At 41.9% G+C, this 14,539-nt stretch overlaps 1 protein-coding gene across 6 annotated transcripts in view; it reads right to left on the reverse strand.

Moving 5' to 3' along the window:
• RAB28 (RAB28, member RAS oncogene family) overlaps positions 1-14,539 on the reverse strand; it is a 172,945-nt gene that overhangs the window by 27,448 nt on the left and 130,958 nt on the right. For 2 of the 6 annotated variants that reach the window (XR_008502037.2, XR_010126008.1), the window contains exons 7-8: positions 4,078-4,274; positions 261-389 (exon numbers count right to left, since the gene is read on the reverse strand). Coding sequence is in view for 1 of the 6 variants with exons in the window: in XM_054484622.2 (XP_054340597.1) it covers positions 10,691-10,720 (30 nt within the window). In the remaining 5 variants the exon portion in view is untranslated. Of the gene's footprint in view, positions 1-260; positions 390-4,077; positions 4,275-10,566; positions 10,721-14,539 lie in introns of those variants that run through there. The other 4 variants (XR_008502038.2, XR_008502035.2, XR_008502039.2 and 1 more) reach the window with 4 other exon arrangements.

The following is a 14,539-nucleotide window of genomic DNA, read 5'->3' on the forward strand; positions in this document are numbered from 1 at the left end:
TGTCTGAAACCTTAAAGCCAAAGGCCTAGGCAACAGTTGGACATGATGTGTTTGTGACCAGTCTCTGCAGCCTTGATGCAGGCACTGGTGGTATTAGCAGCTGTTGTGAAAGCTTGGGCAGAAGACATGGTGCTTCAGAAATCAAGAGTGATAGAGGAACAAGCTGAAGGCAACAATTCCAAGAGAACAGGTTCTAGAGCATACAAGATGTACCTGCTTCTCAGTATTCTCAGAACTATTTGGAAAACTTGGAGGGATACCTGAGAAAGTCGGGAGTTTTTCCCTGGTAAAGCAGACAAAGCTGCTTTACTTTTCATATTCCATGGCATTTTTTGCAGAGAGCCACCCTGTTTTCCCTCAAAATGGTACAGCCTGGAGAGTTGAAGTGCCTGTAAGGGAAGCCAAGTAGAGCTTAGCACAACAGTGGTTGGAAGATAATCAGAATATGGAAATCTTTGTTTGGGTTCTAGCATTTCAGGCCCACTGTCCAAATTGACATTAAATATTCAAACTGAGACCAGCTGCCAGATTTCTAAATTTCCCTCCTCTCTGGATTCCCTACTTGTAAACAGACGCTACAGTTTGTACAAATGCCTTTTTACAGAAACACCTGGTGACTGTCAAGGTGTTGAAATGAGATTGCAGACACACATCGATGTAAATGATACTTTATAACTTTGGGCTTGAAATGAGGGAAGGGTGGGTAGGTCAGTTTGTTGGTTAATTAATACTCTCCAAGTCATGGTTATCATTGTTACGTGGTCTATAATTTGAGAATCTGTACTTTATATAACTCAACAACAATTAAAAAAAAACAGCTGAAAAATAGGCAAAGAACGGAATGGACTTTTCTCCATAGAAGACATACAAATGGCCAACAAGCACAAGAAAAGATGTTCAACATCACTAATCATTAGGTAAACACAAAACAAAACCACAATGAGATTATACCTCATAGCAGATGAATAGATCAGCAACATACAGTATATACATAAAATGGACTATTGTTCGGCCATAAAAAGGAATGGAAGTCTGACATGTGTTGCAATGTGGATGAACCTTGAAAACATTATGCTAAGTGAAATACACCAGACCCAAAAGGACAAATCTTATATAGTTCTAACTTTGAGGTACCTAGAGTAGTCAAATTCATAGAGACAGAAAGGATGGTGCCGAATGGTGGTTGCCAGAAGCTGAAGGGAAGGAAATGGAAAACTAGTGTATAATGGGGACAGAGTTTCAGTTTGGGAAACTGAAAAAGTTCTGGAGATAAATGGTGGTGATGGTTGAACAACAGTAGATGTGAATATACTTAATGCCACTGAACTGCATAATTAAAAATGGTTAAAATAGTAAATTTTATGTTATGTATATACCAAAAAACACCAAAATGTTTAAAATGTACTTCTCTTCCTTTTGACATGTCTTTGAACAATGATCATGCATGTTGGTTGAGTCTTCGACTTTTGCTGGCCCTATGCCATTTGTTGAGATGGATGCCCTGTCACCAAGATGTGGCTTAAATCACACTGATGAATAAAGTTTACACTTCGAAGGCTCTCATTTGCAGACGTGACTAAGTGGATTCACATGATCCTGTGCAACCTAGGCTACCACCAAGTGGCAGAGAACAGGAAGAGACAAAGAAAAATTAGACAACAATGTCAAAATGTTAAGCCCCTGCTGTCTTGAGTGGCTGGAGGCACCATTAGAGGCTTGGAGCCTACTCCAGGGGCCAGGTATTTTGTCAACAAACTTCTCATCCTGTTCAGTTCTCTCTCATAGATGCTGGCTTCATATATGCAGCACATGTGGTTTACAAGAAAGAGAAGCAACAGCAAAAACTCCTCACATCACTCCATATGTTTATGAAGCCCTTGTTTAGAGAGGCTCGAAAGGGAAGGAAGTCTATAATATGTATTCCTTGAAAATTCTTTCCAGGCATCCTCCAACCTTAGCACTATATAGAGATGCCAAGCGTGTAACCGAAACACCTCCTGTTTGCAATACCTAAACTTATGTTTCTGGAGGTGAAGTAAAGCTTTTGTGGGTAGTATATTCTAAAATGTCTCACCTTTTTATAAAAGGAACATTCAGTGGCATGGTGGATATTGTCAACACTCCTATGGAATATGAAAAATGTTATCTGGTTCTTGTTCCAATATCTACTCTTTTCTTATTGGAGACTTACCTAAGTGACACCACAAGACCATTTTCTTTTAGAGTCTATCCTTTTTACAGTGGCCAAGTTGGAAATCAAAAGATCTTTCAATAATAATAATATATCATATTTCCTGTCATGTAGAAACAACATGCCATACTTCCTATCATGTTGAAAAATTCAGGTCCCATGGCAAAGCCAGTGAGGAGCTATTTTATCAGCCTGAACCATAAAGTTCTTCCTCCCTGTAGGTAACTCTACTGTTTAAGTCAACATACCTGGCTATCAGATGTCTGTGGCTGCCTAAGCCCTTACCCAATGCCCTCTCCCATTACAATGTCCAAAAATTGAAAAACAGGCAGAAGAGTTATGTGGGATAAATTTTCCAACTTGATTAATTGTGGATTGATGAAGGCAACTGGTCAAAATGCTGCATTCGATTCCCTGTTCCATGATTTGAAGGGATAGTGAACAACATCCCACCACCCTGTGTCAGACACAAAAGTGAGCATAGAAACTAATCTCTTTGGTCTACTACAAGTCATAAGACAGGCTGGGAAACTTGCAGGTCCACAGAGGTAGAGGAGAGGAGAAAGGAGGGGAGGGAAAGGGAAGAGGGGGAAGAGGTGGAGGGGAAGAAAGGAAGCATGCGTGAGCAATGACCTTTGGTATAGTCCGCTCAACAATTATTAATTTGGGATAATAGCCTATTTTTAAAACATAATTCCATTGAGTCAAGCAGCAGGCTATGAGGTGTAGACCCATTTGACTATGTATTATTTTCTAGTGTGGCACCCAATATTGGTTGGGTGACCCAAATATTATTTCCAGCCCTTAATGTCTTACCTACATTTTCAAAATTGCTCTAAAAGCTAAAACTTGATCTCCCAGCCTGCCATGCAACTGGGGGTGGCCTCATGGCAGCACACCTCCAGACAGTGAGATATGGAAAATAGTCCCTGGGGAGAGTGTCTGTGGCAGGCAGAATAATGACTCACAATGTTGTTCACATTCTAATCCCCGGAATGTGTAAATATGTTACCTTCCTTGGCAAAAGGGACTTTGCAGCTGGAATTAAGGTGAGGATCTTTCAATGGTAAGTGATATGGTTTGGATGTTTTGTTTCCTTCAAATCTTATCTTGAAATGCAACCTCCAGTGTTGGAGGTGGGGCCCAGTGGGAGGTGTCTGGGTCATAGGAATGGATCCCTCATGAATGGCTTGGTGCTGTCCTTGCAGTAATGAGTGAGCTTTCTATGAGTTCACGTGGGATCTCGTTGTTTAAAAGAGTCTGGCACCTCCTCCCTTTCTCTCTTGCTCCCTCTGTCACCATGTGACACAGTAGCACCCCCTTTGCCTTCTGCCATGATTGGAAGCTTCCTGAGGCCTAACCAGAAGCCAAGTAGATGCTGGTGCCATACTTGTACATCCTGCAGAACCATTAGCCAAATAAACCTCTTTTCTTTATAAAATACCCAGTCTCAGGGAATCCTTTTTAGCAATGCAAATGGACTAACACAGGTGGATTATCCTGGATTATCCAGGTGGGCCCAATGTAATCACAAAGGTCTTCATAAGTGGAAAAGGGAGGCAGAAGAGTCAGAGGAAGAGAAGTGACAACAAAAGCAGAGTCGGAGTGCTGTGATGTGAGAAAGACTCAGCCATCCATTGATGGCTTTCAAGACAAAAAAGGTCCACAAGCCAACAAATGAGGGTGGCTTCTAGAGCTGGAAAAGGCAAGGAACCAGATTCTCCCCTAAGGCCTCCAGAAGGAGCCCATCCTTCCTAACAAAGGACTTCCTGTCTCCAGAACAATAAGATAACAAATGTGCATTGTTTTTAGCCACTGTTGTTTCACGTTAAGTTTTGTGATAATTCAGTATGGCAGCAATAGGAAACGAATACAGTGTCTTTTACCAAATAAACACACTTCACCCTTTTCCTCCTCCCTTGTTGCTCCATGGCATGCAGACATGGAGTGGATGGCAGCCACCTCGCAATCTTGAAGCCATTTGAATGAGGATGAAGCCTTTGTGCTTGGGACATCAGAGCAGAAAAAAAGAGTCTTTGTTCCTAATGAGCCACCAGCCGTCAGATGCTCATCCCTGAACTTCCTGTCACACAAAACAAAGGAAATGTGTTGTGTTTAAGTCACTATAGTAGGATTTTGTGTAGTGGTGTGTCAGAGCTGACTCTCATCAACTTGTGAAAGGTAATTGTTAAATTTTTCAGAACTTTATAGTCAATTGTTAACACAGACATTATTAAAAATTAAGTTGTGGAATCTTACAATTAAATTATATTTAAAATGAAGGTTGTAAATACTCAAAACTCATTGCTTCCTAAATATTTCACAAAATATACTATTATCTGTAACTGTGCTCTAGTCTGTTATCTCTGCTCTTGGGTTCATGTGCATCTATTGTGTATGAATGGTGGAGATATCATATATCTTCATTGCTATATACCATATACTAGATACCATATATCTTCCCAACTCTGCATTCAGTGACACCACATTGGTAGCTTGAAATCAGCCTTGGTGGGAGTATTTACTTTACAGAAATCAGTAAACACTACAAATCAGGGATTTATTTTTCCCCCAGAGAGTCCATTATTAAACACTTACTGGCCTGCCACTGGTTTATTGTTTCTGCAGCCAACTACATTCCTAACTGATGCATCCATAATGGTTTGTAAAGTCTTCTTACTGAACGTGCTTCTTATAGTAAAGCCACAATTTGTTAATGCAAATAATATTTATACAAAGTTGGATTCTCCTAGTTTCTCTTTTAAATAAACATTTAGGTGTCAGGCACAGGGCAACGCAGACTCTTTCTTATTCTACCTCACATAATCCTTGATATTTTCCTGAAAGGTAAATATTATAACCGCATTTCACAGATGAGGAAACCAGTACTGAGTCATCCAGGGGTATACTAATGATCTGTGGCCAGTTAGGGGCCAAGAGAGGATTTGAACTTGCTTTCGTCTGATTCAGAAATCTGTGCTCATTCTCCAGGGGAAAGAAAAAAAATGTGTTTTGAACATGGTAGGGGCTAAATAAATGTTTGTTGAGTCATTTAAACAAAAGATAACTCTTCCAGAGCATTGGGGGACCTAAAATTCTCAGCTCATGTGCAAGGCGGGGTCCTCACCACATGTGCAAAAGACATTGGCACCAGGCTGCTTTTCCTGAACATCAAAGAGATCCCTGAAACGCTTATGGTTAGAAGATTGAGTTTCATAAAAGTATTAAATTTATATTTTTTGAACAGCATCACTGGGGGAGGCACCGTGGTTACAACTCTCTCATCTTGAAAGAGACAGAGAGTAATTTCCTCCTTTGCTGGTTGTCAGCCTGGCTCCCAATCATTCCCCCCAGAGTTGGCGGAATTTCAATGACTCTAAAATTAATCTGTTGGTCAGAGACTCTGTCCAGTGCTTGAAATTCTGGGAGCTTTGCTGTGGTCTCAAAGTCAGTGACTGGGATGAGAGGTTGAGAGGTCAAAGGTGAAGTAGCAATTCTCTGTCCAGTTGGGAAATCTGGGACAATCCTGCAGACATGTTTCTCCCCTGGTTTTATGATGAGAAACCCACCAAATTATTCTGAACAAGAGTGTTGAGTAACTAACATAGAATTGCTAGGCACACATATAGGATTTTAAAATGATTTTATTCAACATTTATTTGAATTCCTAAGGAAGACAGACATGTAAACAGATAAACAACATGATGTGTGTAGTTAAAAAGAGATGTACAGGCTACTAGGATCACACAGAATCTGGAGCTAAGCCCAGGGAGGTGGGAAACGAGAGATCAGGAAAAGCTTTCTGCAGAAGATGCCTGAGGTTGGGCTTATAGAAAAAAAATGGAACTGGATGGTGCGAAAGTAGAAAAGGTGATTATAGAAAAAGAGGAAATGCATCTAGTAAGCAATAAACTGGTTAAACTACAAGTAGTTCAGTGTCACAACCCGTAAAGTGTAAGACACAGAAGGCAGAAAGATGGCTAGAGAGGTAAGCCAGGAAAGAACCTGGACATCATACTAGGATAACTGGACTGTATCCCACATGCAATGGGAAGCCACTGGAAATTTTCATTAGGGAGTGGCATAGCCATGTTGGTGTTTAGGAATCATCCTAGAGGCCTCGAGATCCATTAAGAGGTCATTGCAAAACAATAAGCAGTGGATGCGGACAAAGGACATAGCCGTGGTGGGAAGGGAGAGGGCTAGTATAGAGATCCAGGAATATTTGTTGACTGAATCATGAAGATATAGGGAATGAGGTTAGAGCTAGCCCAGAATAACCCCTGTGTTTCTGGATTGGGCAACCAGCTGGATGGCGGTGCCATTAATTAAGCACAGGGGGAGGAGCTGATCTGTGTGAGAGAAGAGTTACAGAATGAGTTCAATGTAAGTTGAGTGTATGTTATTCAACTGGAGATGTCCAACCGCAAATGGATGTATGAGTTTTCATGGAGGATTCTGCTTGATTTGTCTTTGAATGCAATCTAGAAAAAATATTGGCACACAAAAGGCTCTTGACAAATATTTGTAAATTGGAAGGATGGAAGCCTGATTATAGGAGAAGGATGAGGTAGGAGAAAGGTTAGAATTAGAAATAGAGGTTTTTAGAGTTAGCAACTCACTGAGTGTGCTGGTTAATTGTATGTGTCAGCTTGAGAGGGATAAAGACACCCAGATAGCTGGTAGACATTATGGGGGTGTGTCTGTGAGGATGCTTCCAGAGAGAGCAGCATTTAAGTAAGTAAACTGGGTAAAGAACATCTGCCCTTGCCAATGTGGGTGGGCATCACACAATCCACTGAGGGCCCAGATAGAACACAGAGGCAGAGGAGAGTGAATTTACTCTCTCTCCTTGAGCTGGGTCATCCATCTTCTCCTGCCCTTGGAGCTACTGGTTCTCAGGCCTTTGGACTCCAGGACTTGTATCAGCCACCTCCCAGTTTCTCAAGCCTTAGACCAAATTACACCACTGACTTTCCTGATTCTCCTACTTGAAGACAGTAGTACCTTGGGATGCCTCAGCCTCCATTATCACATGAGCTGATTCCCATAATAAATCTCCTAGATTATCTGTCATCTATCTATCTATCTACCTATCTATCTATCTATCTATCTATCTGTCTGTCTATCTAATTGGCTCTGTTTCTCTGGAGACTCCTGACTAAGACACTGAGAGTGGTTGAAACTGAGAATGAATAAAACTCCAGAGAAAGAGAGAACACCTCTTGGGTGAGAAGTAAACCAAGAATGGAATCTTTGGGAGAACCAATATGTAAGGAAAGGCAGACATGTGCAAGGAGATAGAGACTGAAGACACAGAGCCATTGGAGAGGAGCAGAAGCCAAGGATGCAGGGATATCATAAGATGAAGAAGCCAAGTCTTAAGATACAGCCTGAGAAAGGTCAGCATGAGCCCTCTGGGGGCATTTGCAAGGGCGGTTCCCATGGGCTAGAGGGGACAGGAGCCAGGATGCCCTGAGATGCAACCCAGGCTCGAGTGGAGGGTTTCTGGGGGCAAGAGGGAGAATCAAGGCCAAGGGAGCCTTTTATTTTAAGACAGGAAAGCCTCACACATGACTGGAGGTGTTTAAGAGTTGAAAATATAGGAGAGATAGGAGATTGAATACTCTATAAGACCTCATACAGGCAGGAGACTGGCAACACACATGGAGGTAATGGCCTGAGACAGAATGAGTGACGCACCTTTGCCTGAGACTGAGCAAATACAGGGTGAGCATGAAGACTCATTTGTGAGTGTAGAGGATGGAAGCTGCATCATTTACCATATCTAAAAAGTTGAGGAAACCTTCTGTCTCCAAAAATAGGATAAAGGTTGTATAATTATGACTTATTTACTCAAATGAACATATTAACTCATTAAAAATAATAATTATGAAACTATTTGGCCATATTTAAAAGGCATTACAAACTGATATGAAGTGAAAAGGATGGAAGATTATAAATACAAGTTCTAGAATAAAAATATTAATACCAACTGTGAGGTATAAACATTAAGGTATAGAGGTTTTGTGGGTGCTTCTAGTGTATTTTTATTTTCTACAATTTTCTTAACTTTATTCTGAAAATTCTAAAAAACAGTTAAAATTGGACTGACTCAACAGTCAAATTTTCCATCTGCAATAGCTCTCATTCTTTTACATGAATTTATCCAAGAATCAGAGCTTCAGGCAGCACTTCCCTCTAAAGATTTCTCTGGAAATCTTTCTCCCATTCTTCAAGTTAACACATGATGAAATCTTCTCTTCCGCCTCATAAGTTTCTCCTCACCTTTTCCTTCACAGTCCTTCCCCTGGAGAATGTGAAGGTTGCCCTGGCATGAATACAAGTTTTTAGTCAGTGTGTCCAGAGACCTGTGGCCAACCCACTGGAAACCTGTTCTCACCACAGGGCAGGTGGCCGAGATGCCAGTCAGCCCTGAAGTTAGCCTATGTTCCATTTGACACTTTGTTTAATAAATGGCTTTTATTTTATTTTATTTTATTTTATTTTGAGACGAAATCTTGCTCTGTCACCCAGGTGACACTTCAGGCTGGAGTGCTCATCACAACCTCCACCTCCTGGGTTCAAGTGATTCTCCTGCCTCAGCCTCCCAAGTAGCTGGGATTACAGATTCACATCACCATGGCTGGCTAATTTTTAAATTTTTAGTAGAGACAGTGTTTCACCATGTTGACCAGGCTGGTCTTGAACTCCTGGCCTCAGGTGATCTGCCCGCCCCTGCCTCCCAAAGTGCTGGGATTACAGACGTGAGCTACTGCACCCAGCCTAAATGGCTTTTATTATTATAAAAGTGCCTAGCACATGGAAGAAGCAAAAAAAAAAGGATAATATTATGTCTTTTTACAAAACCAATACAATTACAATCAGGAACATAGATTTAGTCTCCAGAGTTAGCAGGCATAACGAGGTTGTTCTCAAGTCATCTTTTATTTTAGAGTCAGAACACTGACTAACACTGACTAAACTAAACTGACTATGCCAGCTTGCGGAAGTGTTATAGACCATATCAGCCAGCAGTGAGAGTAAAACCCTATAGTGTCAGACTATAAAGTCTATGACAAGTTGGAGAGAGGAAGCATATGATAGAGACTTATGCAGGGAAATCTCCCTAGAGTAGGTCAAATATTGAGCTTGGCTGCAAAGAAGAGCATTGTGACACTTGTTATCAATGGCACTCATCATCTTTTGAATATCTTTCCCACTTTCTGGTAATTTCCTACATTATGAGTCCCACCTCTTCAAGTTCTAAGCCAGAAAGCTTCTCTTCCTAGGCTTCCTTGCAGTTAGGAGGTCAGCACATGACCTCAGCTCTGTCCATGAGACATGTTCTTTCTATCCGGAGGGAGCGATGTGAGGAAGGAGGTGCCATGCAGAATCAACTTCAGGGTGAGAATAGCAGCATGTGGCAGAGACACTTCAGCAGAAGGGCTGAGATCTTAGAAATAGTGCCCCACATTCATGTATGGTGCCAACTGTGGTATCTGGGCCCCACTACCACGAGATCGCAGTTGTGAACCATGGAAGGGTGTGATGTGAGTGTTCCTGCTTGCATTATCCCTGAGCATGGCTCTCTGGCCCTCCCAAAGACTCTGAAGGCAACGAATTAATGCCTTCTCTGTTTAAAACACAGTGGATTCTGTTGTTTGCAACTGAGATGCCGACTAATGCAAATGGGGAGAGTGCTTCCTTTGGAGCACAGCTCACACTTCACTTTGCTGTGTTGTGGGATAATATTTAGAAAAATGAACTGGGTTTTTATTCTCATATTCTTATTTACATGTGTGCCTTCCTTCTTCGTATTCCATCAAAAGTAGCACCAGTCAGTGTCCATTATTTTAGGGAAGTTATATGAAAAAAAAAAGGCCAAAAAAGTGTCTTTTTAGGTTTTCAGTGTTAAGGTCCTAGGTTGTGAGAGAAATTGATAAGATTCAGCATAGATAATAGACTGAGGAGAAAGCAAAATGGGCAAAAGGAATTACACAGAGGTGCACACCTGCATGATAAAGATACTCCAATTTTAGAAATTGTAGTGAGTCAGAAGGAAAGTGAGGAGTGCGGAGAGGTGCAGTGTCTCTGAAAAAAAGGCTCTGGGTTTGATTCTTGGAATGCGCCCCAAAGACACTTTGTTGGATCCGAGAGAAAGGGAGATTTATTCCTCTTCACCTGGATCACAGCCAGGGTAGCAGCAAGGTCTGAATATAGACATGGTTGTGGAGATGTCTCAGCAATCAGACTGAGACAACCCACTGATTTCTTCAAGTCTGACTGCCTTGGTAGCATCAAAATGATACACGTGTCATGAGTGGCCCAGGGGTAGAGGACAGAACTGCTGGCTTGAAGGACACTTACTCAGGGCAATGAGACATCTCCAAGGCAACCTGTTCAGACCAATGACTGAGGATGAAACAGGATAATGGGGATGTCTCTGTGGATGCTGGTGAAGATGGATGGCTGTGAAGACCAAATGGACCTGCCTCTTTAAAAAGTTTCCAGAACTTGTTCGTGACCCTGGGAAAATAAGTGAGACAGACCACACAGGTACAAGAAGGGCTTCAGACAAAAATAAAGGAATATTTCTTTCATTCCTTAGTTTGTGAGTTTGTGCACTGAACATTACATGGTAATTTGGGTGGGAAGGTAGAAGTGGAGTTAGCTGGCAAGTGTGGAGGCAGATGGCCAGACAAAACTTATGTTTCATTCCTAATCTAATGCCCTCATTTTACAAACCAGTAAATGGAGGGCCTGGGAGACGAAGCAAATTGTTCATAATCATACAGCAAACTAGAATTTGGGTCTTCTAACTTTCAGGCCCACGCTGTCTCCCAAAATAGTCTGTTGAAGTTTTTCCAAAAGCAATAGAATGCGAGTGCCATGCCCTAGGTTGTAATGAACCAAAACACTGAAGTTGAGACATTTCCCTAAAATGCAATTGCTTGGCATTTCAGCCTTAAGGAAAAAGTCTTCCTGAGAAAGCAAAGCTAACAGTCTCTACACTTCATCCTTTAGTTATGTTTGAGGACAGGTAACCAGTGCATCGCAATGGTTGGCCTGAGGAATTTTCATTTCAAGAGTATACTTGTCTAAGGTTTGGTTCAAACAAGTGATGGCCTGGGCCTATGACTATCAACTAATTGTTTCAGCTCTGTGGCCATTTAAGAACAAACAAAGTTTATTCTTAAGGCAGGACTGCTCTGAGAATCCCTGCTAATGAGTCTATCTTGAACTCTTGATGCAAGTCACACAGGACCATTTAATAATCTAAATTATTGTGTTGCTTAGGACTGTTTTAGCTGCAGTGACGGAAACCTGCCCTGAACTAGCTTAGGTAAGCCTATGAGCTTTTTACATGGATGCTGGACCTCACGGAACTTAAGCATAGATATATGTTTGAACTCCAGGACGCAATAGAACCAGGGATTTGAATGCCATCAAAACCTCTACCTCCATCTTTCATTTCTAAGCCACTGTGTTATTCTTAAGTTCTGTAATCCTAGAGATGGATCCAGCCCTGAGCTGACCACCTTGGCTAGAAAGGGTGAGTCACACTGGCGTACTCCTGCTTTTGCTTCCATTTAAGGATGAGGTAGGGGCAGAGAAGACCACTGTAGGTACCAAGTGGTAATTTTACTATTTATTAAGTACAGGGCTCTGTGCTAGGTTCTGGGAGAGAAGAGAAGCAAGAGAACCAGAAAATTGAAGAACCAGATTCTTCCCTCAAAGGGCTTCCCACTTTAAAAGGGAAAATGACATAATATGGCCTGACAAGTGCCACCACTATGTTGGGTAGATAGAATGAAATCCAATCTTACACACGGATTGGATTCTGAAGTTAGCAAGCCAGGCAAAAAAGTCCTATAGCCAACTATGTATGCCCTAAATACTTGAATCACACCCAACACAAGATATTCATGGCATAAGTGACAAGCAAGGACCAAAATTGACCCAGACAACTGAGTTCCACATCTCCCACCTCTCATTCCAGGTTATATTGTTCACTGAATAGACTGGAAGTCAAAATCATGCACACTATTTATAGCAGTCTCTCTCCTCACTCTCTTTTACTACATGCATGGAGTTAAATCCGTAGGAGTTAAAAACATGAGATGTGACTCATTAACTTGGCAAAGCCATACAGCATTGAGCTTGGGAACTAGGATCCAAGGCCAGGGGTGCATAACTTTTCAGTCCACAATTCCGGCCTTTACACCGCGCCGTATTCCAAAGTTACCACATCTCCCATTATCTAAGTCATTTAAAGCTGGAGGTTCTCTCTGGCTCTTCCTTGGGAAGCCCTGACCCCCACCCCAGGAATAGTACAGAGCTCGGCTCAGGTGGGTCCACATGAATTGGACTGGGATAGTCTGGGCTGAGCTGAAATGAGAGGTCATCTGGATGAGCACAGAGGGACATTGACTCCAGGGCAGCTAGTGGGATGCCATTCATTTTCCTAGGTTGTATATGCTATGAAGAGCTTATCAAGGGGATGTTTACAAATGGGGGACCTTGCTGTTTTTAACAGATTAACTGTAACATATTGGTTCAGTGACCTGACAGCCCATTTACATGAAGTGTTAGTTTACACTTGACTCTTTCCCTGTACAGTAGGCAGATAGAGAGGCCACCGGGTTGACAGGGAGGAGGCTGGCCAAGCCCAGAGCTTCCATTAAGCAGTTAAGCATGGGCTCTTTGGAGTCTGGCATAGCCTTGAATACAGCCAGACCTCACACTTCACTGTTTCCTAAATAGTGATAGAAAACTTTCCACCCAACCCAGCCTATGGCCCTTTCGAACAATTCATGCCAAGGTTCCTGCCTAACAACCCAGAGGAACAGTACTGTTGTTGCTTTGATCACATTCAGGTCACAACCATGTCAGACAAGCCAAAGAGACTCCAGGGCAGGCCCGTTACATTTTCTGATCTGGACTAAAAAAATCGGCCCTCCAGGAAGCTTTAGTTTTTTAGCTTTGCTTTCCCGGGAAGACTTTTTCCTTAAGGCTGAAACATCAAGCAATTTCACTTTGGGGAAGTGTCTCAACTTCAATGCTTTGGCTCTTTGCAACCTAAGGCATAGCGCTCCCATTCTATTGCTTTTGGAAGAACCTCAGTAAACTATTTTGGGAGGCAGTGTGGGCCTGAAAGTTAGAAGACCCAAATTCTAACTGACATCCATTGTGCCCTAATCTGTGTCAGCTGCTCTCATTTCTTTGATCTCATTTAATCTCAAAATTAAGAAGTAGGTATTACTCTATTGATTGTGTGGATAAGAAAATGGAGGCTCAAAGAGATGATGTTAACCAAAATGGTGCAATGTACAGGTGGCAGAACTGGAATTCAGACTCATATCAGTCAGCTTGAACACATGTTCTTTTCACAATACCACATGGCCTAATCCAGATATCCTAAATTTTCTAGGAGGAGATGTTTATTGTTTCCAGAATGCTGGTGGTGATTGGGCTGGCAGTGAAATCCACTAGGCAACTGTTTTTAATCATCAGTGAGCATAAGAATCAACTAGGGATCTTCTGGAAAGTGCAAACTCCCAGAGATTTAGAGACTGTGGATTTGTAGTTCAGCCCAGGGATCTGCATTTTCTTTTTTTTTTTTTTTAATTTTTTATTATTATTATACTTTAGGTTTTAGGGTACATGTGCGCAATGTGCAGGTTAGTTACATATGTATACATGTGCCATGCTGGTACGCTGCACCCACTAACTCGTCATCTAGCATTAGGTATATCTCCCAATGCTATCCCTCCCCCCTGCCCCCACCCCACAACAGTCCCCAGAGTGTGATGTTCCCCTTCCTGTGTCCATGTGTTCTCATTGTTCAATTCCCACCTATGAGTGAGAACATGCGGTGTTTGGTTTTTTGTTCTTGCGACAGTTTACTGAGAATGATGATTTCCAATTTCATCCATGCCCCTACAAAGGACATGAACTCGTCATTTTTTATGGCTGCATAGTATTCCATGGTGTATATGTGCCACATTTGCTTAATCCAGTCTATCATTGTTGGACATTTGGGTTGGTTCCAAGTCTTTGCTATTGTGAATAATGCCACAATAAACATACGTGTGCATGTGTCTTTATAGCAGCATGATTCATAGTCCTTTGGGTATATACCCAGTAATGGGATGGCTGGGTCAAACGGTATTTCTAGTTCTAGATCCCTGAGGAATCGCCACACTGACTTCCACAATGGTTGAACTAGTTTACAGTCCCACCAACAGTGTCAAAGTGTTCCTATTTCTCCACATCCTCTCCAGCACCTGTTGTTTCCTGACTTTTTAATGATTGCCATTCTAACTGGTGTGAGATGGTATCTCA

Source organism: Pongo pygmaeus, chromosome 3, assembly GCF_028885625.2.
Source record: "Pongo pygmaeus isolate AG05252 chromosome 3, NHGRI_mPonPyg2-v2.0_pri, whole genome shotgun sequence".
Classification (NCBI taxonomy): Eukaryota; Metazoa; Chordata; class Mammalia; order Primates; family Hominidae; genus Pongo; species Pongo pygmaeus.